A 22,678-nucleotide genomic window follows, 5' to 3' on the forward strand; every position below is an offset into this window, starting at 1 on the left:
AATGGACGTTCTATGTGACAGGAGAGTTTGCTGATTTTGTGTTAAACATTGGAGAGATCGTCTGCTAGAATCAGAGATAGGTCGCTTCAGATTGCAGCTTCTGGAAATTTGCAAGGTTTGTTGCCTGTTAAAGAACTGGATTTTACACGTACAGTAAGCAACAACAAAAACACACACAAAGCAAATGGCATCGTCTGTCGACTAGTCACAGAACTTGACAAACCTGGCGAGGTATGCGTGTACTTCATACACGTCAGCCATTGTTGTTACAGTTTTGAGTCAACGTTGTACGTATTCTTCCGCAACAGGGTCCAATCGTCTGGGTTTCAAATGTTCTAAAAATAAATTCTAGTGTTGATTATTTTTTAGCCCTCTTTATTCTTACTTCGAATAATCCACGTGTGATTTTTGGTGTAATCAAAGTAGTTCGTTCTAATTTCTCACTTGTCTAAAAATAATCAACTAGATTTAATCCACCCCTCGGTTGCATTGCAGGAGTTGTATAAACAATTTTATTTACCTGTCAGTTTATAACATTATAACCAGTGTCTTCCAAACAGATTGATAAGGCAAAAAAAAAAAATAGTCTGTTTACGGTATCCCGACCGACCCTATTTTTTCGCGCAACCCCAAACTTTTTTTGGCATTTGGAGAAAAAAAAAAAAGAAAAAAAAAATCTTGTTTTTTTGGCAAAATAATGTAAACATATGGTTTTTTGGAAAAAAAAAAAAAATCCCGACCTACCGACCCTATTTTTTTGGCCTATGTTACCGTAAACAGACCTTTTTTTTTTTGCCTAATGAAAAGATGCAGTTCGTGAAATAACATCTGCGGTTGACAGTGGCAAGCTCATTTTTACAATCATCTCAGAAAACATTGCTTCAGCACGGACAACAGCCTTTTCTTCTGGCAGGATTTGCTTTGCGGGAATGAACTTCATAATTCCTTGGCAGCTTTCAGCGGATTTCTTTGCAGCAACCTTGTCCAGGTGAGTTTTGGAACTGCAGTGTCGTTCGATGTCATATTTCCCAGCCGGGCAATGGAGAAATCTGATTTACAATACTTGCAGTGTGCATGACTTTTTCCTATAGTAGACTCCACAATTCCTGGCTCTTTCTTATATTTCTCCAAGAAAATTTGCTGCTTCTGGTGTTTAGACTTCGTACAGTCATCCGAAACTGGCACATTTTACCGCTTCATTTTGCCACGATTGTCCAGACGATCGCACGTGCCAACAACTGAACAAGGTTTCCACAGCTGAAGACTCGCTGTCATGGTTATCTCCCTCAAGCGAAACCGGTATCAGTTGTACCATCCCGTAATCAGCACACCAACACCGGAAAACGTATTCTAGACTTTTTCTTATGCGTATTTTGTACGTGTGTCGCGTATTTGCGTACCGATAATAATTTGGCGTACAAAATACGCCCAAATCGTACTGGTAAACAGGTCTGATTATAACTCTTGTCACACTATCACTGCCCATGCATTAACACACACTCACTCTCTCTCTTCTCTGCTTCTGGGGGGAAGAACAAAGATGAACAAGAATGACATTGAAATACCTTTCAAGCTAGAAACCCCCAAACAAAACCAAGAACAATTATGCTCAACTGAAAATGATCAAATGTTGTGGCAGTTAAAGTGATATGTTAACATATATTTTGCAAGTGAAGAAATACACTAAAGGACTGTTTTATTGTGGGAGTGAATAGCTATTAGAACACAAACGTACACACAGGTAAACACAACTTTGCGACAGTTAGCAAGCAACAAGTACTGTGTGTGAACCACAATGAATAACAGACGGCAACACAACCAAGTTCAAACAAGTCAAGGGAAGTCATTTCAAAACTAGCTCACACTCACAGAGTGAACTATAATTATACAGCTAGAACACCAGCTTTCACTTTGGAATGTAGCAGGCCCTGCTGTATCATAGTTCATACACACATCCCTCTCAGGTACTGTCCATTATCATCAGCCGCATGTTAAAAATTCAATGTCACTCATCAAATGTTCAACCAATACGTACAATTTAAGAGTCAAGACTCCAAAATTATTTCATAGAATGAAATGCATTACCACCATTGTAAGGAAAATATGTATGAGCATATGATTAAAGGATGCATAGGCAGTGACAAAGTGCTGACGTTTGTGCAACAATAAGGCTCCGTCCAACAATAACACATTCATATATAATGCACTGCGGAGGGAGGGGGGGGGGGGGGGGGGGCGAGTTGCCAGACAAACATATACAACAGACTAAGCTTTATCACAATTATTATGCAGACACTCTCAGAGTGCCACAGCTGAAGACAAAAAAGGTCTCTGCTTATAAGCAAGGAGTCTTGAACACTGTCATTGTCTGCAACCTTTCAGCAGGCTTTACAATGTTTGTCCAATCTGCGAACAACATTTTTCAAACGGTGAGGTTTGCACCTGGCGAGGAAAGTCTTGATGGTCCCCCACAGGTACTGTTCAGGCACAGGGTATAGGCATGCTTGACCAGTCGCTGTTCAACTGTGAGGCGAGTGATTTCTGAGTCAGTCTGGGGCAAATCTTAGCATGCCATGCTAAAACCTGACCAGGCCAGACACCGCTAATGTTTACAGAGCCCCCACTCGAGCCTCCAGCGCCTTGAGTTCCGCCATGATCTCCTTGGGCAGATCTTCGTTGACCTGCTCGTCAAAGTACTTGTACACAGCATTCACCTCGTTTTCCCAGAATTCCCTGGGGAGGTGGAAGAGAGCGTCGAGATCCACGGGCTTGTCAAGGCCTTGCAGGTTGAGCGAGTCGTACTTGGGGAGGCGACCGATGGGGGTGTCCACGAACACGTCCTCCCCGTTGCAGCGCTGCAGGACCCAGTCCAGGACGCGGCAGTTCTCGCCGAAGCCGGGCCAGAGGAACTTGCCGTTGCTGTCCTTGCGGAACCAGTTGACGTGGAAGATCTTGGGCAGCTGGAGCTCCTCGCTCTGCTTGCCAAACGACAGCCAATGAGACAGGTAGTCGCCGAAGTTGTAGCCAAAGAACGGCCGCATGGCAAAGGGGTCGTTCATGATCTGTTTGGCTGAAAAGTAAACGGGAAAGGTCAGGTTTCCATTTGGGAAGGGCTTTGTGGAGAGGGAGTGGCTGAATTGGTGCGTATAGTCTTCTGACAAAAAATGTCTATTTACAGAAATGATCAATAAAAATATTAAACATCGCAATGAAAACAAATTCTATTGAAAGGTAATGTACAAAACTAGATTCTGCCAAACTGCAGTGCAGAGTTTAAAATAATTAACAGGCCTCCACCCTCCTTTGTGTAACAAAATAATTTTAATTCAGACAATTTTTATTAGGCCACAAAACTGAAAATGCAAGGCCATACATCACTGAAACTTCAAAATACACATACAAGCCACATTTTTAGTGATGTACCAAGAGGGAAAACCGATTCTAACAGCGACACTGGAAACAACATGTACCTTTGTGTTCAGCGGCAGCTGTAGACTCTGAGCGCATGGCAGCTCCCAGGAACACACCGTGCTGCCAGTTGAACGACTCGTACACCAAGGGCACGCCTTCGGGCCGACGTCCGCCGAAGATGATGGCGTCGATGGGAACGCCCTCTGGGTCCTCCCAAGCTGGGTCCATGATGGGGCACTGGGAGGCTGGAGTGCAGAACCTGTTGCAACACAAATTGTAGGTCATAAAGATATCTACCGTTATTTTTTTCTACTGTGTTCATGGGCTAAAACTCCCACATACACTTGTGATTATTGCACGAGTGGGTTTTTATGTGTACGACTGTTTTTACCCCACCATTTAGGCAGCCATACGCCACTTTCGGGGGATTCCGTTATTCAAGAGTTCATAATCTGAAAAAGGGTGGTTCATAATCTTTCAATGCAGGCGTCCTTCCATGACAAGTACAGACAAAGGGACAACATAAATTGTCCTTTAACTGGAAAAGTTATCTTATCGTAGGGGCGTCAAACCACAGGTACCACTAAAGTACTAATACAATCCTAGTCCGCCTTACCTGGAGTTGGGGTGAGCTGCAGGCCGGTCACTCTCCTCCTTCTTCCAGTCCTCATCTCCCAGCCATGACCTGATCTTGACCCCCGGCTCCATCTCGTCCTCTAGCCCTTCCCAGAAGTACCCGCCGTCGCTGGTCTCCGCCACGTTTGTGAAGATGGTGTTCTTCTTGATAGTGTCCATAGCGTGGGGGTTCGTCTTGTATGATGTGCCTGCAAGTACACGAAGAAGCAACATTTGTCATCATGCATGTTTTTCGCCAGTAACTATACAACGTATACAACGTTGCAAAACAAACAAAGTAACAACCAACAGCAACAAAAAGACGCACAAAAACAGACATGGGACGAGATTATGAACATGCACCACAAATGAATGAAAGGCTCGTAAGATGCTATAGCGGAATCTGAAAGAACAGTGTTGCTGTTAATGTTATACACAAACAAATCAGGTGAAACATTTAAAGCACTGCAGCTGTACAATTCTAAGCAGATCTGACCTTCTCAAACTATAGTCATGGCAGCAAAACTAACAATGATAGCTAAAAGAAAAGCGACTTTACTTGTCGACTGTAATCCAGAGTTAAATGGGGAAAATGAATAGATGAATTAATAAAATGTTAAAAAAATAAAATTGGCTACTCACCAGGAGCGACGCCAAAGAAGCCAGCCTCTGGGTTGATGGCTCGCAGACGACCTTGAGAGTCAAACCTCATCCAGGCAATGTCATCCCCGACACAGGTGACCTTGTAGTTGGGTAACGTGGGTTTCATCATGGCCAAGTTTGTCTTGCCGCAGGCGCTGGGAAAAGCAGCTGCAACGTACTTCTTCACACCTGTGTCCAGGTTCTCGATGCCGAGAATCTATAACACATAAAACATTTGCTCCGTTAAAGCCAAGGAATAACAACAAAATGAATGAAAATATACATTAACCAACACCTTACCTCTACCTCCCCTCTCTGAATACTGGGTTAATTATAACAGAAAAGGTATTCTGTTTCTCTAGTTGTTTCAACATCAGATAGCAAAAAAATCAAAACACAAACGGTATAAACCCCGAAGGAGAAAAATCTACCAAACAAAAGACACATCATGCATCATAAAATACGTGAGTGCATGTGTGTGTTGCAACTCAGTAATCATTCAGCTAGTACGGATACAAACTTAGTATTTGTAAAGTGTAAACACCCATGTAGGGGCGGGGATATAGCTCAGTTGGTAGCGCGCTGGATTTGTATTCAGTTGGCCGCTGTCAGCGTGAGTTCGATCCCAGGTTCGGCGGAAATTTATTTCAGAGTCAACTTTGTGTGCAGACTCTCTTCGGTGTCCGAACTCCCCCCCGTGTACACTACATTGGGTGTGCACGTTAAAGATCCCACGATTGACAAAAGGGTCTTTCCTGGCAAAATTGCTTCGGCACAGTTAATAATTGTCTACCTATACCCGTGTGACTTGGAATAATAGGCCGTGAAAGGTACATATGCACCGAAATGGCTGCAATTACTGGCCGTATAAAATTTCATCTCACACGGCATCACTGCTGAGCGCCTAGAACTGTACCCACGGAATATGCGCGTTATAAGACTCATTGATTGATTGATTGATGTAGGGGGACGAACACACTCAACAGCAAGAGAGGCAAGAACTCTAATCATAATACAATTCCGGCTCAGCTTCAATCATACATGAATTTCCACAAAAATGCTTTCCACTCACCAGCATGTGCTCAGCAAACCATCTCTCATTGCGAGCCAGGATGGAACCGATGCGCAGGGCAAAGCACTTCTTTCCCAGCAGTGAGTTCCCTCCGTACCCGCTGCCGTAGGAACAGATCTCATTCTTCTCGGGCATGTGGGCGATGATTGTGTTCTTGGGGTTGCACGGCCAGTTGTTGTGCAGGGGAGCTAATAAAAAATTAAAAAGAAAATGATGTAGCATTTAGTACTGCACGGCCAGTTGTTGTGCAGGGGAGCTAATACAACATTAACAAGACAATGATGTAGCATTTAGTACTGCACGGCCAGTTGTTGTGCAGGGGAGCTAATACAACATTAAAAAGAAAATGATGTAGCATTTAGTACTGCACGGCCAGTTGTTGTGCAGGGGAGCTAATACAACATTAACAAGACAATGATGTAGCATTTAGTACTGCACGGCCAGTTGTTGTGCAGGGGAGCTAATACAACATTAAAAAGAAAATGATGTAGCATTTAGTACTGCACGGCCAGTTGTTGTGCAGGGGAGCTAATACAACATTAACAAGACAATGATTTAGCATTTAGTACTGCACGGCCAGTTGTTGTGCAGGGGAGCTAATACAACATTAACAAGAAAATGATGTAGCATTTAGTACTGCACGGCCAGTTGTTGTGCAGGGGAGCTAATACAACATTAACAAGACAATGATTTAGCATTTAGTACTGCACGGCCAGTTGTTGTGCAGGGGAGCTAATACAACATTAACAAGACAATGATGTAGCATTTAGTACTGCACGGCCAGTTGTTGTGCAGGGGAGCTAATACAACATTAACAAGACAATGATGTAGCATTTAGTACTGCACGGCCAGTTGTTGTGCAGGGGAGCTAATACAACATTAACAAGACAATGATGTAGCATTTAGTACTGCACGGCCAGTTGTTGTGCAGGGGAGCTAATACAACATTAACAAGACAATGATGTAGCATTTAGTACTGCACGGCCAGTTGTTGTGCAGGGGAGCTAATACAACATTAACAAGACAATGATTTAGCATTTAGTACTGCACGGCCAGTTGTTGTGCAGGGGAGCTAATACAACATTAACAAGACAATGATGTAGCATTTAGTACTGCACGGCCAGTTGTTGTGCAGGGGAGCTAATACAACATTAACAAGACAATGATGTAGCATTTAGTACTGCACGGCCAGTTGTTGTGCAGGGGAGCTAATACAACATTAACAAGACAATGATTTAGCATTTAGTACTGCACGGCCAGTTGTTGTGCAGGGGAGCTAATACAACATTAACAAGACAATGATGTAGCATTTAGTACTGCACGGCCAGTTGTTGTGCAGGGGAGCTAATACAACATTAACAAGACAATGATGTAGCATTTAGTACTGCACGGCCAGTTGTTGTGCAGGGGAGCTAATACAACATTAACAAGACAATGATGTAGCATTTAGTACTGCACGGCCAGTTGTTGTGCAGGGGAGCTAATACAACATTAAACAGAAAATGATTTAGCATTTAGTACTGCACGGCCAGTTGTTGTGCAGGGGAGCTAATACAACATTAACAAGACAATGATGTAGCATTTAGTACTGCACGGCCAGTTGTTGTGCAGGGGAGCTAATACAACATTAACAAGACAATGATGTAGCATTTAGTACTGCACGGCCAGTTGTTGTGCAGGGGAGCTAATACAACATTAAACAGAAAATGATTTAGCATTTAGTACTGCACGGCCAGTTGTTGTGCAGGGGAGCTAATACAACATTAACAAGACAATGATGTAGCATTTAGTACTGCACGGCCAGTTGTTGTGCAGGGGAGCTAATACAACATTAACAAGACAATGATGTAGCATTTAGTACTGCACGGCCAGTTGTTGTGCAGGGGAGCTAACACAACATTAACAAGACAATGATTTAGCATTTAGTACTGCACGGCCAGTTGTTGTGCAGGGGAGCTAATACAACATTAACAAGACAATGATGTAGCATTTAGTACTGCACGGCCAGTTGTTGTGCAGGGGAGCTAATACAACATTAACAAGACAATGATTTAGCATTTAGTACTGCACGGCCAGTTGTTGTGCAGGGGAGCTAATACAACATTAACAAGAAAATGATGTAGCATTTAGTACTGCACGGCCAGTTGTTGTGCAGGGGAGCTAATACAACAATAAACAGAAAATGATTTAGCATTTAGTACTGCAGTTTTAGCTCAATAACACAACCCTTTTCAATGATACGCATTGCTAAAAACAAAGCTGATGAGATATGTACAACGATGTCATTTAGTCTCCCTAAACCCCAACTTACACTTCAAGACTTCCGTGACAAAGAGTATAATTCTTTCGCATCACCTAAGCCATAGTGTGTTTGATTGCAGAAAATGAAGCAAGGGTGTTCAGGGAGAAATATCTCGGGCTAATGTCCGACATAAAAACCACAACCCTAAATAAAAACTATGTTAAAACATTTAGTAAATACTTGATTAAATGTAAAAAGAAGAGATATTAACGATCAGCAAATGTTGCTTTTGAAACTCCCTTCAAATACACCAAAAGTCACCAAGGTATACTCACAAGTAAGGGGCAGGGGCTTGCCGACAGAGTGCAGGGCCTTGACAAAGTCTTTCTCGCCCAGGCTTTGCAGAACGTTCTGTCCCATGCGTGTCATGACCCTCATGCTGGCCACCACGTATGCCGAGTCCGTCAGCTGGATCCCGATCTTTGAGAGGGGCGACCCCACTGGGCCCATGCTGAACGGAATCACAAACATTGTGCGACCTGGAAAAAAACAAATGTTTCAGTTTTAAAATCTTTTGTCAGGTTTAAAATGCAGGTACACAGTAACTTGGCATTTGAAATAGTAGTCTGATTTTAAAACTACAGTAAATAATAAGCCACATGCTGAAACTTGACAGAAAACCGATTCTAGGACCAATGAGGATGAAAGTCGCTTGTTCATTTGAATGCTTGTAATTTTCTCATGTGCCAGCTGAGATCGGTTCCGAATTACTCTCAATTACTCTATTACACATGTTGTGTCCATTTAGAGCACTGACTTACTTCCCTTTGTTTACCAGAACAATTCTAGGACCATTTCAATTCAGAGTCAGTATGTGTACTCTTGTACAAAAAGTACACATAATCTAAGCCTAGAAGAAAGGATTTTTGAACAACTTCTTTTTGAAGCAAGGTCTTAAAAAAAAGCAGAGTCATAAAAGGTTGGTGGGGGGGGGGGGAGAAGTTTACACTGTAGCACCGTGGAACTTTAGCTACCTTTCATGCAGTCAGGGAACCTCATGTTGAGTTCATTGTCCATATCTTCGGGCGCCATCCAGTTTCCCAGCTGGCTCTTGGCGCCGTACTTCGGTGTGGGCATGGTGTCCCGCTGCAGCTCCGTGGTGATGTACGTCAGGCGTTCTACACGCGCCACGTCCGCTGGGTCTGTGCGTGCCAACCAGCTGTATCACACAATAATGAATAATCAGATTATATAATGTTCACACGAATCAATCAAATCAGCAACCGGTCTGAATCAGGGTTTGGTTCAAGCACACCAGCTGAATGTAGGACAAATGAGACATACATGCCAACGGTCTGAATCAGGGTTTGGTTCAAGCACACCAGCTGAATGTAGGACAAATGAGACATGCATGCCAACGGTCTGAATCAGGGTTTGGTTCAAGCACACCAGCTGAATGTAGGACAAATGAGACATACATGCCAACAGCTGTTTTATTACTTCCCTTCATTCTTTTCTTTTGTACCAAGAGAAAATTTGATTTTTTTCCCCAAGAAACATTAAAAAATGTACTGTAACAAAGAAATAATGTGGGGAGCACATTGAACCATGAACACACGTACTTCATAGTGAAACATGCAAACAGACAGACAGACAATAAAACAATGATATCTGCAAACCATCAAATAAAAAATTTAAAAAAACAGACAGACTGCTAACGTTCCAAAATGTGGAATAAAATAAACAAGACTTGCAGGTTATTGGAACATTCATTGACAAAACAAGAATTGCAGGTTATTGGAACATTCATTGACAAAACAAGAATTGCAGGTTATTGGAACATTCATTGACAAAACAAAACGTGGCATGTACAGTACGTCCACCCAGTGGTCTTTTGAATAGACAGACAGACACTTAGGATACAAGTAATGAACTTATCTCAAAATTGTCGATGAATCTCGCATGCAAGATGCCGGTGAGGGAATCTTGCATACGAGATTCATCAACAATTTTAAGATAAGTTCATTATTTTTGTATCATAAGTGTTCACGGAAGATAAGAATGGATTTTCAAACTGACACTAAAACTTACCAGTTATCGTATTTGGGGAGCCGTCTGAGGATGTTGTCCTTCTGCAGCATGTACGTGATGAGCTCGTTCTCTCGCTCCGAGCCGTCACAGATGTGTATCGTGTCGGGCTTACACAGACGTGCATTTTCCTCCACATAGTGACGCACCTGCAAGTTAAAACATTTCCGTGAGAATGGAACCAGGCTTTATAACAACAACAAACAACCAAAACACCCACACACAATTAAAACCAATCCATTCATTTGATTGCCTTCAACCCTACACAAATGCAAATTTTTAAAAAATAAATAAATAAGCTTCGAAAAAAAGATTAAAATAAAACAAAATGCAAATGCAATACTCTCAGATTTTAACTGAGGAAACAACAACAACAACAACAACAACCAACAAGAATCTAAGAGTATTCTATATTAATTATTATATGTGCAATGTAAACAAAAGCACAATTAATAGTCGACAGAATTAAAAGAAAGATCTACCACCTTTTCTTACATTAAAAAAACAACACACACACACAAACACACAAAAGCATGTTAGTATGCAAGGCCTGCAGCTAATAGAATTTACTTTAACTAAGTGCATCACACTCATTGCACTATAAGTAATAAATAATAAGATGAGAAAAGCATTGCATGAGAATGTGAGTAAATGCATGCTCACACACAAGTTAGTAAAGCTTTGGCAGTTGCACAACAGATCAAACTTGGAAGTATTTAGAATCAAACCAGCAGAAAAAACACACAAACATATAATCATTAATCAAACTGTGAAGACTGCATTCCCCTCAGAGGGACAGATTTCTGTGCCTCAGATCTCAACTGATGAAATGCACTGTGTGTGTGAGCACACATTCACACACATTTAGAAATGCGGGATGTTTGCAAACAGAACAAACATGTGAACAGCACACAGCTTGCGGTGATGATCCAACCCATACCTTGCTGGGTAACTGTTCAAAATCACCAAAGCCATACAGAACCCGGGCCCCCAGGTGTCTTTCCTCAGCCCACTACACAAAACCAAAGTGCCTGCTCTTAGCCTTTGAGCTCAGACAAACACTTTCAGGAGCACAAAGTGACATGGAGTCACAACCATGAAATGAAAGCTAGCGAGGGTGTTTCTGATGGTCTACCAAACGACACAAATCTACGTCCAGAACAACACACAAACAACGAATAAAGAAACAAAATGTAAAAACCTGTAATATCTAAACTAGAAACTGTTTTTGTTAATTAATGAAAAACAAACAAACAGAAACAGAAAAGATAAAGGAAAACAAGAAGAACCAAAAGAAATGTAAACAAGTCGCGTAAGGCGAAATTACTACATTTAGTCAAGCTGTCGAACTCACGGGATGAAACTGAACGCACTGTATTTATTCACTAAGACAGTACAGCTTCGTCAATCCCCGCGTGAAGGAAATCGCTCACCTTCCACGTGCAAAACGTAGTGATATTCACACGCCAGATTAGCGCGGTAGCGTATTTTGCTAAGCAGGAAAGCGCGCTTTTCTGTATTCTTGTTAACTTTCTGAGCTTGTTTTGAATACAACCTATCATATCTATATGTTTTTGGAATCAGGAAATGATCACGAATAAGATGACATCATTTTTGGATCGATTTCTACATTTTAATGGTAAGACTAATTATTCTATTTTTGTTAATTGTGATCACATTTTAAGAGTAAACATGACATATGTATATATTTTTAGATTCAGAATGTGATGAAGAATACGATGCAATCAATTTTAATTCTGTTTGCAAAAAATCAATTTTAATGACAACTTTAATGAGCAAACTCATTAATTCAATTCTAAGCCTCCAAGCTGAAATGCAATACCAAAGTACAGGCTTCGTCGAAGATTACTTGACCAAAATTTCAACCAATACTTTCACGAAAAGCCGGATATGACGTCATCAAAGACATTTATCAAAAAAATTTAAAAAAACGTCTGAGGATATCATACCCAGGAACTCTCATGTCAAATTTCATAAAGATCGGTCCAGTAGTTTAGTCTGAATCTCTCTACACACACACACACAGACAGACAGACACACATACACCATGACCCTCGTCTCGATTCCCCCCTCTATGTTAAAACATTTAGTCAAAACTTGACTAAATGTAAAAACAGTATAATGTATTTGTGAAAATAAAAGCTACACTTGAGTCAAGCTAAAAGAAAATAAATAAGAAACCAGCATGCACCAGAGAAATAAACATTCCCAATCATTTGTTAGTGTGAAGCAAAAGATGCACATGCTACTGATATACACTGGAGGACAAGTTTGTAGGGTATGTATACAAAGGTACATGGGAATGGAGGTAATACAGTGGAACCCCCTCATAAAGACTATCCCAAATCCCCAAAAAAGCAGGTCTCCCAAGAGAGGAACCATCAATTTGCTGGCAATCTACCAAAGTTATTAACACAAAATCTTACAAAGCAGGATCTTAAACAAGAAGGTAGGGAGGGGGGGGGGGGGGGGGGGGGGGGCGTATCTTCAATCCTGTCTCTTAAATTCAAAAGGGGATTCCACTGTATCCAACTGATACTGTCCAATTGCTTGGGTACTTCAGCTAACCAAGGATTTCCTTCAGACTAAGGAGGACCAAATAACAAAAAAACAAAAACAAAAAAGACAAAAAGAGAACAAACATCAGAATACCATGCAGAAATGGGATACAGTCTGAAGTTCAGCAAGAGAGTGGTTAGAAAAAGGTAAACAGTCCAACCCTTCACCCAAAGGCTAAATGAAAGTGGGCTTTTCAGGTAGGTCTACAGGTGGTCTAAAAATAGTTGTCTACCTTGGCAGGGAGTCCGTCGAGCTCTCCATAGATGGCTCTCAAGTGACTGGAGTCTCTCTTGGGGTAAGACTGAAGTCTGGGTCTCTTCACGAGGGTTGGGGATCCCTCCTTCAGGAGACGTGTTGAAAATCTGCACACACACACAACAAGAACAAACATTACAAAAATTGCTTACAAGTCTCTGTTTCTTTACCAAATTTGATAATGCTTCCTTGCATAAGATCCGTTGAAATATGCACACACAAACACAGCGAGAATATAACTTAAGGTAAAATTATCAACAACAAAAAAGTGGCAGAATTTTGCTGTTGATTTCTCAAAAATTGTTGTTAACCTAACCCACTAGTTGGCACCAGGATCGGTGATAAAACTCAGGTCATGTTTTCACTGTGTAGCATGTCTTTGTGCCAGTTCTACTAGCTGTAATCAAGGTGATGTGCACTAACTAATCCACAACATCACCAGGTAACACATTTAAAATGTTCACAGCTTTAAATACACTGAGACGCAAAATTATCAAATTGCTGTGACATGGCAAACATGTACCCGAGATGCTGTCACAGAGAAAAATGTGTGTTATGACAGAAAAGACTAGTTGTGAAAATAACTACATGTCACAGTATACAGTTGGGTTTGTGTGGGTTGTTAATGAGGGACAATATTGGAGCGGTCAATCACTAGCACAGGGTGTGTCTGACACACGTCCACGGTCAATCACTAGCACAGGGTGTGTCTGACACACGTCCACGGTCAATCACTAGCACAGGGTGTGTCTGACACACGTCCACTGTCAATCACTAGCACAGGGTGTGTCTGACACACGTCCACGGTCAATCACTAGCACAGGGTGTGTCTGACACACGTCCACGGTCAATCACTAGCACAGGGTGTGTCTGACACACGTCCACGGTCAATCACTAGCACAGGGTGTGTCTGACACACGTCCACGGTCAATCACTAGCACAGGGTGTGTCTGACACACGTCCACAGAAGCAGTGTGAATTTATTTGTCCCTGAAAAAAGCAAGAGCATTCACTCTTTCACAACCAATACAAACACAGCAGTTATTTTATAAACATCGTCTATTAAAATGTAAGGCTTCAACACATAGTACACTTCGTTGCAAAGATTATTGATCAATGTGCAGGGGTATAACAATTGTACAATTTCTCCCTGTGCCTGCGTCTCAGGTCAAATGAATTCAGGTCACTGACCTAAAAAACAATAAAATAAAAATGCAAGCCTTTTTCCAATGTGTGTGCGGAGAGGCAAGAGAACTCTGCCCCAGCAGCTGCTGTGTAAGTGGAACCCCAATTTTAAATGAATTAAGCTGTTTACCATAGGTGTCATTGTCAATTACCAAAGCATTCAGCATAAGGACTGTACCTTACAGTTTAAACAGTTGGGAATTAGGTCATGCAACAGGCTGCCATTGCGTGAAACTTGTCATTCAAGTTTCACCTTTTAAACGTTGTACAAACTTTGCCCGCTACTCAAATTCAGCAAGCAATGGTACTAGTAGATAACGTGAGTGACGAATTCATTTGTCGACCCTGTATTCACCCAGACAGTAACTAAACAGAAGCCATCAGTCAACTCGGGGTGTCATCAGAGTCTTTCTTTATTTGGTGTTTAACGTCGTTTTCAACCACGAAGGTTATATCGCGACGGGGAAAGGGGGGGAGATGGGATAGAGCCACTTGTCAATTGTTTCTTGTTCACAAAAGCACTAATCAAAAATTTGCTCCAGGGGCTTGCAAAGCAGTACAATGTATTACCTTACTGGGAGACTGCAAGTTTCCAGTACAAAGGACTTAACATTTCTTACATACTGCTTGACTAAAATCTTTACAAAAATTGACTATATTCTATACAAGAAACACTTAACAAGGGTAAAAAGAGAAACGTCGCCTCTTACGACATGCTGGGGAGCGACATGCTGGGGAGCATCGGGTAAATTCTTCCCCCTACCCTAACCCGCGGGGGGGGGGGGGGGTGTGTGTGTGTGTGTGTGTGTGTGTGTGTGTGTGTGTGTGTGTGTGTGTGTGTGTGTGTGTGTGTGTGTGTGTGTGTCTGTGTGTGTGTGTCATCAGAGTCATGTTAGCCGCATAAACAATTATGCTTGACAGAAATGTCCGGAAAAACTCCATAAGGTGAAGGCAGATTCAAAATTCTACTTACTTCAAATACCAAAAGACAGTAGTAGTAAAATTTGAAGACAGAGACCCTACTTTTGTAACCTGCTTCAATGGTTACAATACAATAACATAGTTGAAATGGATATAGCATGTAGGACAATGTAACCCCCTGCGTATGTTAAGACTTTCACAAATCTGAGTCTTAAACAAGAGGCAGGTCTTAACAATGGAGGTATATTTACAGAGGTTATGAACAGAAAACAAGATCTTCCCCCCCCCTAGGATGTGTTGGTATTAAATCCGGGAGGGGTGGGGGTGGTGGGCGGAGAGAGGAGGTTATTGGGGTATCTTACAACAGGAGCTCTTCTGTATACTGAAATGAAATATTCTGCTGGCAACTCCTTGCTGATTCCGCATGTTCAACACTGACCGGTCTGTAACTGTAACAACAGAAGTCGGTGACCTTGGCTATGTTATCAGTGACCCTCAAAAGTCACGTAGCCTAACTGTCATATTATACAGACATCCCAGCCCCCACACCCAACCGCCACTGATATGAATTTAACTGATAGACCAATACACGTGTTGGGTCATCCCTGTTCACCTTGAACCTGATATCACAGGGGTAATTAATACCTGTAACTTCCACTGCACAGTTACACTGACTATAAGTGTACTGCTTAGTTTTTGAAGTTTTGCGCTGCTTTTTAATGAATACTTGAAATCACAATGAAATGAGGTATAATGCATTAAGTATTGGTTCCATTTCATATTCATAAAAGGTGAATAGTATAGAGTTCATGGATCCGATCTCTTTGGTCATCAATGTCAGAAATCTGTAAATCTCACAACTGAAAACTGAACTTATTCATTTTGCACTCTCCCACATTTATATCTCACTTCAAGAATTAAAATTGCTTCACTGAGTTCAACATCTTGAGATCTCTCCAAAGTAAAAAAAAAAAAAGGGCCGGGGGGCCAAAATCAAACAAACAAGACAGCAAAAACCTATACCGTTTCAGTAACTTCAAGTGCATCCACCCTTAATAAGGAGAAATTAAACTTTAATGAACCCTTAATAATTATTTGATTCAACATGTCATGCGATGTGGGACACTTAATAAAGGAGACACACAACACATATAATCGTTCTTTTGGCTTTGTATTACACCCCAGGGTTTGCTCTTCTCTTGCTACATTAAATCTTAGTAGTAGTACAGTAGTAGTGGTTAGGGACTGGATTGGTACCCACTGACAAGCCTCACGGCTTTTTTTCGCGTCCCATCTCATTATCATATCTTTGTTTGGATTATTTCAGGCAGTCGGAAGTAGCTGATTTAGTATTGAATCGTGCTGGTGCTTGCTGACGAATGTGTGCGAGTTTCAAAAGTGAAACTTTCAAGACCAGACGATTCTACAGTAGGCTAATCTTGTTCAACGTTTTTGCAAGAAAGTGTTGACGGTTGACCCCGATGGACGGATTCCTCGCGTAAGCCCTGGCTATACATTCATCACGTAGGCGCTAGGCCCAACAGCTCTATTCATCAGTTTTACTGGCGTCGCGGCCGTGTCCAATCACAGGCGGAAGGTGGTCCAATTGAGCGTAATAGTTTACGGTGGCCTGCCTGCCTGCCACGTGTAAACGCACGGCGTGTGTTTCAGTGTTACTATGCCTCCACAAAGCTCCTTGGGCAGATTACGGATTAAAACAAAAAAAGTGAACGTAAAAATAAATGGACAGCTGACCCCCGCTCGTGAAAGTTTCAATTTTGAAACTCGCACACATTCGTCAGCAAGCACCAACACGATTCAATACTAACTTATCAAGTACTTCCGACTGCCTAAAATAATCCAAACAAAGAATTGACAGCGAAACGTTATGGCGAAAAACATACGACGACACCCAATTCCAGACGATTCTACAGTGATAAGTCATGCAAAGAACCGAGGGTTTGCCGAGTGCATTTGCACCTTTGTCGAGGGATCGACGTCACCATGCCGCCACATGTATGTGAACGCCCTCGCGACACAACTTGCTTCACCTATCTTTTCTCGATCGTTACTGATGAGGCTCGCGGAAATACACGGAATCTGAGATGAAATGTGTAAAAATGTGTTTTTCCTTCTTACCTGAGAAATTTGACAAGCCCGACCATAGTGAATGTTGAACTAGAAAGTAGGTAGGTGACATCGGTTGATCACAACTGGCACGCAAAAGCAAAGCCGCGACGGTGTGTGCTAAATCGAGCTGTCACGTGACCCGGCGGATGAATCTAGTGGTTTCGAGTCGCGACCAAAACGAAGCTAGCCTGCGGTATGGCTGACGCAGTTTGTTGAACTAAAGAAAACTAATGGTTCAGCGAATCTTGTCAGTATAAGAACATTCCGAATGGTCGACTTACTGGGAATGTTTGTGAAGTATTTGTCAAGGTACTATATTCGACCTAGTTCACATCGTGAACATGACCTTCACTAGACGTCATGGGTCGAAGGTCAAAGGAATCAGCTGATCAGAAGCGACTTGGCGGATTTTCTCGCCGGGGGCCAGTTCCTTTTATCTCTTTTTGCTACGCTGAAATACTTCCCTTGATTGGCAAGACCACTGCACAACGACAAAGACGCTGTAAGCAACTGAAACGCAAAAGTAACAATTTAAATACCGCAACCATTCGAAGCCGGTCTCAAAATGCGCGGCCGCCTCTCCCCCCTTCCACCCTCACGGCACATGCTTTCTTTCAACCCAAAATGCCCCCGCGAGTTTGAAATAAACGGTGTTTTTATGGCCCAAACACAGACCGCTAGCATCTAGATGTAGACAAACAGTTACACGTACTGATGAAACCGAGAGGGGCCGCCGTAACTGTTGCTCAGTGATGGGGTCTATCATAGTCGACCAAAAGAGTGGGATTCCCTGTAGGTGGAGTTCCTGTAGGGGGAATACAGGGAATCCCACAGGGTGTAGTTCCTGTAGCGTTTCGCTGATATCGCTGAAAGTCACGTGGTGCTTAGCGACATTCAGGGTAGAATTTCAGTGATGCTTAAAAAAAAATCTTTTGATATTTCTTAAAAATTCGAGTATGGTTTGCAAGTTTTATTGAAAAACTCCACCCTCCACCTACAGGGAATCACACTCTTTTGGTCGACATTGACCCCATCAGGAACAGTTACGCCCCTCTCGGTTTCATCAGTCTTTCACATACTTTTTAAGCCGCCAAACCCATTTTGCGATTCTGCTGAAGGAAGGTTTTGGAGGCAGTGTATCGAGCCTGTGTTACAAGTTCAAGTACGAAAAGACAAGCAAGGTGAAGAAAAGCCAGTCTATGGTGATCGACATTTCCATATCGCGTTATCAGTCGCGGTTTCAGACAGACTGGACTGATGACCTAACACTGAGATAATAGGGTGGATAATGCTGATAAGTGACGTTGCCCTCACACTGACTTACACCTCAGATTGTATCCCTGATGCGACGGTGATGCAATTGGTTATACAGTGAAAGACAATTGGTTATACAGTGGAAAAAACCCTTGTAAGACCTCGAACTATTATTTTGAGACAATCAGGTCTAAAGAAGTAGGGAGTCTTGAAATACAAATCTTATGAACAGAAATTCAAGTTTATGTCCCTTAACAAGCCTTTAAACAGCAGCTCACACGAAACGATTCAAACCAAAGACACTCACCCCAAGCTTTTTATTTATTTCAAAGAAAAAGTAGATAACTAATTCTTACTTAAAAAGGTTTGTTGCATCAGTTCTGTTGAGTAATCTTTTTCGATGCAGTCTTATTCACTTCCAAGTTTCATGTTTGTCGCCATCATGACACGCGAGATTCGTTTCTGTTTTGTGTACGTATCTCGATCCTCTCATATCTCTTGAAAAGGAGTCAGTGTCGTGTTCGGTCGAGGAAATCATCGCATGATTAAGAGTAATATAGTTTTACTTTTTTTGTTTTTTTATTTTGGGAAAGGCTTTATCATAAAAGAAGGAACATATGACCCGGCAAAGAAATCCGGGAATATTTTAAGACAGAAAAATATCACATACGACAAGTGATCGAGTCCCATACACAATTATATGTGAGAAAGAAAAGTGAACAAACAATCAAACACCTGACTGCTACAGTTGTACATCTTAAAAACATCTAGACAGCAAAAACGACAGTTGATGAAAAAAAGCCAACTCTTAAAACAAATCATCGTCAGCAACGTGACGTAACTAAGCCTATAAGAATCACTGCAACATAACGTAACTAAGCCTATAAGAATCACTGCAACGTAACGTAACTAAGCCTATAAGAATCACTGCAACGTAACGTAACTAAGTCTATAAGAATCACTGCAACATATTACTTTTTATCTCGCGCCGGATTTGATAAAGTTAATTAGAGTGATTTCGGTCAACATTTCAGAACAAAATGTTAAAAGAAAAGGCTTGTAGTCGTTCCTACTCTTAAAACTCTTCGCTATGGCGATCTAGTGATCTGCTAATTGGTGTTTTCCATTGTTTAATACATCACGTTATACCACTGCGTCTCAACAGCTTTCATCGAACGATCGATTTTTACTTTAAGAATGATTTTTCGTTCAAAGTTCTTAGAAGACAAACTGATGAGAAAAAGAAGCCTGTACTTAATCCTCGAGACACCTTGCGCTATCTGACGACCATGACGATCTGTGTTTTCATCTGCCGATAAGCCACCGAGTTTTCGGTCACTAGCTCTCATTAGTGTTCTTCGAACGATTGATTTTAAAGCTCCTGGACTGATTTAATTGAAAATCACCAGAGGAAAAATGTGAAAATAAGCTGGCTTGTACTTCTCCTCGTGAAACTCTTCGCTAAAGTGGTAACCGTGATCGGATGTTTTCCATAATCTGTCAGCCGAGATCATGTTTAATCACTACGAACGTTGTATTAATTTTCATCGAACAATTGATTAATGAGCTGTAACACTGATCCTTTTCAAGCTTTTTGTAAGAAGAAAAATGTAAAAACTAGATTGTACTTTCTCCTCGTGAAACTTCCTCGTCCCCACCAGTGATCCTGACGATCGGTGTGTTCCACAATCCGACAGATCACGCCCAATCACTACACGGTTTCATCAATCGACTGATTCATTTAAACTTTTCAACACCAACAAAATTTTAACAAAAATGTTTAAAAATAAAAATAAAAGTTGTACTTACTCTTCACGGAACTCATGATCGCTGTGGTGATCACAGCTTTCAATCTCGTTTCTTTCCGGCATCGTGTCTGATACAAGTGAAGCGCTGGGCGTTGGTTGTGGTGCTGTTGTGGTTGTTGTTGCTTCGTTTCTACCATAGTAAGCTATGGGCCTCTGCTACCCCCACCCTGCCTTATATACTCCACGCACGTGCGCGAGTGTCTGTACTGTGTGTGTGCGAATTTCTGTTCGCTTGGCCGACCGACATTGTTCTGTGTGGTGTGAAGTATTCGACCTTTGGCCGGAATCCCTTATTTTAAGGTAAGACCTCTCCCCCCCCCCTCCACCCCTTCCCTTGTGGGTACTACGCCCCACCTTCGTTTTGCTTGCTTGGTGTGATCAGTTTTTGACTGCTACCCCCTCAATCCCTCTTCCCTTCGTTACCTTCATTTCCTCTCGTCCACCCCCTCCCTCCCCTCTCCAGCAAGATGCGCGCTCCGCTCAACATCGTGTGTACGCCCACTGCGCTATTTTGAGTGACGACGTAGTTGTGATCCAAAACAGGCGCATGAAATTTACCTTTCTATTAGGCTAAACTGTACTTCTGTGCAGCGCACCATTCCGGTAGTGCGCAGTTCCATCTTGGGCTTGATTCCTTGCAGTCGAAAAAAAAGAAAGAAAAAAAAGGGCACTGAATAGTGATGAGTGTAAATATGATGATGATGAGTATGATGATGATGATGTTGAAGATGATGATGATGATGATGATGATAATGATGCTGATGAGTGTTATTGTTGTTGTTGTTGTTGTTGTTGTTGTTCACCAGTTGTTGTTGTTGTTGTTGTCACTGATGCTGTCACCTGTTGTTGTCAAAGAAGGTATGATTCTTCAGGTGACCTAAATAAGCAACAACTAAGCATGAGTAACAACCGCCTATGCATCAGCATTTCTGTAGCATCCTTTGTTTACGTCTGTAAATCCGTCAATAACGTGTGTTACAATTCCGGTTCAAGTAGGATCATTCAGGGAATATGCACCCATTCACCCAATACAGCCAATCGTTTTTATCTACAATCGAAACGTGACGTCACAGTCAAGCTGGCGGCGATTCTGACTTGCAGATATTTGTCCGGATCTGTTAGTTGACCCTGGTGATTTCTAGGAATTCACGTCACTCCTTACGCCTGGGATTATGAGAGTGTATTCACAGGCCGGCCATGCGTGTCGGTATCGGTGGGAATGACAAGGCATTACTAATAATACAGAAAAGGTCAGGTCGGTGTGATCACATCAGTGCAGTCAACCCTGAAACAGACGCACGCACGCACTGTCACACACACCCCATCCCCCCACCCCACACACACACGTACTCTTACACTCACACACACACACACACACACACACACACACACACACACACACACACGCACACACACACACACACACACACACACACACACACACACACACACACACACACACACACTCTTTGCAGACGATACGAGCATGTATTTATGTTCAGATAACGATGTTACACGAGCTGAGATTTTGAATTCTGATTTGGATAAAATTTGCGCATGGGCTTTAAAATGGAAAGTCACTTTTAATTGTCAAAAGACAGAATTGTTGGACATTTGCAGGCAAAAAAAATGTGTTACTTCTACCATTGTATTTTGAAGATGCACTTTTGATTGATGTTGAAAATCACAAGCACCTTGGCGTCGTCCTACAAGGTAATTGTAAATGGGATTCCCACATAAAAAGTCTCATTGCTAAGTGTAGAAAGTCAATTGCGTGTTTTGGTTTATTCAAGTATCGTCTAAACAGAAAATCGCTTGAAGTTATATACAAATCCTTTATATTACCATTGTTTGATTACGCGGACGTTATTTGGGATAACTGTACGAAGTGTTTGGCAGACGAGTTGGAGACCTTGCATCTCGATGCAATCCGAATTATTGTAGGTGCAGTTCGTGGTACAAGCCAACAAAAATTGTATAATTAATCGGGTTTTGTGCCCCTGAAAGAAAGGCGACGTCGTCATAAACTCTTGCTGTATTATAAAATTGTAAATCGTTTAACCCCAGCATATTTATATTCCAAACTGCCGGTCTTGGTTTCCGATGTAAATCCTTACCACAGACGACGCCCTCTTGAACGTAAGGTTCCATTATGCAGAAGTGAGTTATGTAAATCTTCATTGTTTCCTTCAACGACAGCGTTGTGGAATAATCTTCCAGAAAATATACGACAAACGCAGTCAGTTGGTGAATTTAAAAGATTTTTGACCAATGGAGATGTTGTTGTTCCACAGTATTATTATTTAGGCAACCGTAAGGCACAGGTATTTCACAGCAGGTTGAGATTAAATATGAGCGATTTGCAACAAGACCTTGTTAACCGACACCTCTCTGATAATTTAGAATGCACGTGTGGAGTACGCCCGGAAGACGCTGAACACTTTTTGTTACATTGTCCAAAATTTAAAGAACATA

At 41.8% G+C, this 22,678-nt stretch overlaps 1 protein-coding gene across 2 annotated transcripts; it reads right to left on the reverse strand.

The window, feature by feature from the left end:
* Positions 1-1,551: 1,551 nt before the first annotated feature.
* On the reverse strand, positions 1,552-20,427 carry LOC138959288 (phosphoenolpyruvate carboxykinase, cytosolic [GTP]-like). Of its 2 annotated transcripts, none has more exons than XM_070330700.1 (10): positions 20,205-20,427; positions 12,883-13,012; positions 10,074-10,219; positions 9,017-9,201; positions 8,318-8,521; positions 5,741-5,928; positions 4,669-4,885; positions 4,028-4,235; positions 3,471-3,670; positions 1,552-3,070 (listed from the first exon to the last, which is right to left on the reverse strand). In XM_070330700.1, the coding sequence occupies exons 1-10, from the start codon at positions 20,264-20,266 to the stop codon at positions 2,610-2,612; spliced, it is 2,001 nt and encodes a 666-aa protein (XP_070186801.1). In that variant the 5' UTR covers positions 20,267-20,427; the 3' UTR covers positions 1,552-2,609. The 2 variants fall into 2 exon arrangements, with proteins under 2 accessions (XP_070186801.1, XP_070186809.1); XM_070330708.1 differs by lacking the exon at positions 20,205-20,427 and adding an exon at positions 17,151-17,287.
* Positions 20,428-22,678: the final 2,251 nt, after the last annotated feature.

The sequence above is a fragment of the Littorina saxatilis genome, linkage group LG1, assembly GCF_037325665.1.
Source record: "Littorina saxatilis isolate snail1 linkage group LG1, US_GU_Lsax_2.0, whole genome shotgun sequence".
Classification (NCBI taxonomy): Eukaryota; Metazoa; Mollusca; class Gastropoda; order Littorinimorpha; family Littorinidae; genus Littorina; species Littorina saxatilis.

What these genes read in the sequence shown, in the direction of transcription:
- LOC138959288 (XM_070330700.1), bottom strand. Translation starts at nt 20,266, where the DNA reads ATGCCGGAAAGAAACGAGATTGAAAGCTGTGATCACCACAGCGATCAT. An exon ending in CTCCCCAAATACGATAACTG is followed by an intron (nt 9,202 to 10,073) that starts GTAAGTTTTAGT and finishes TGTGTGATACAG; the next exon opens with CTGGTTGGCACGCACAGACC. An exon ending in CTTCTTTGGCGTCGCTCCTG is followed by an intron (nt 4,236 to 4,668) that starts GTGAGTAGCCAA and finishes GTGTACTTGCAG; the next exon opens with GCACATCATACAAGACGAAC.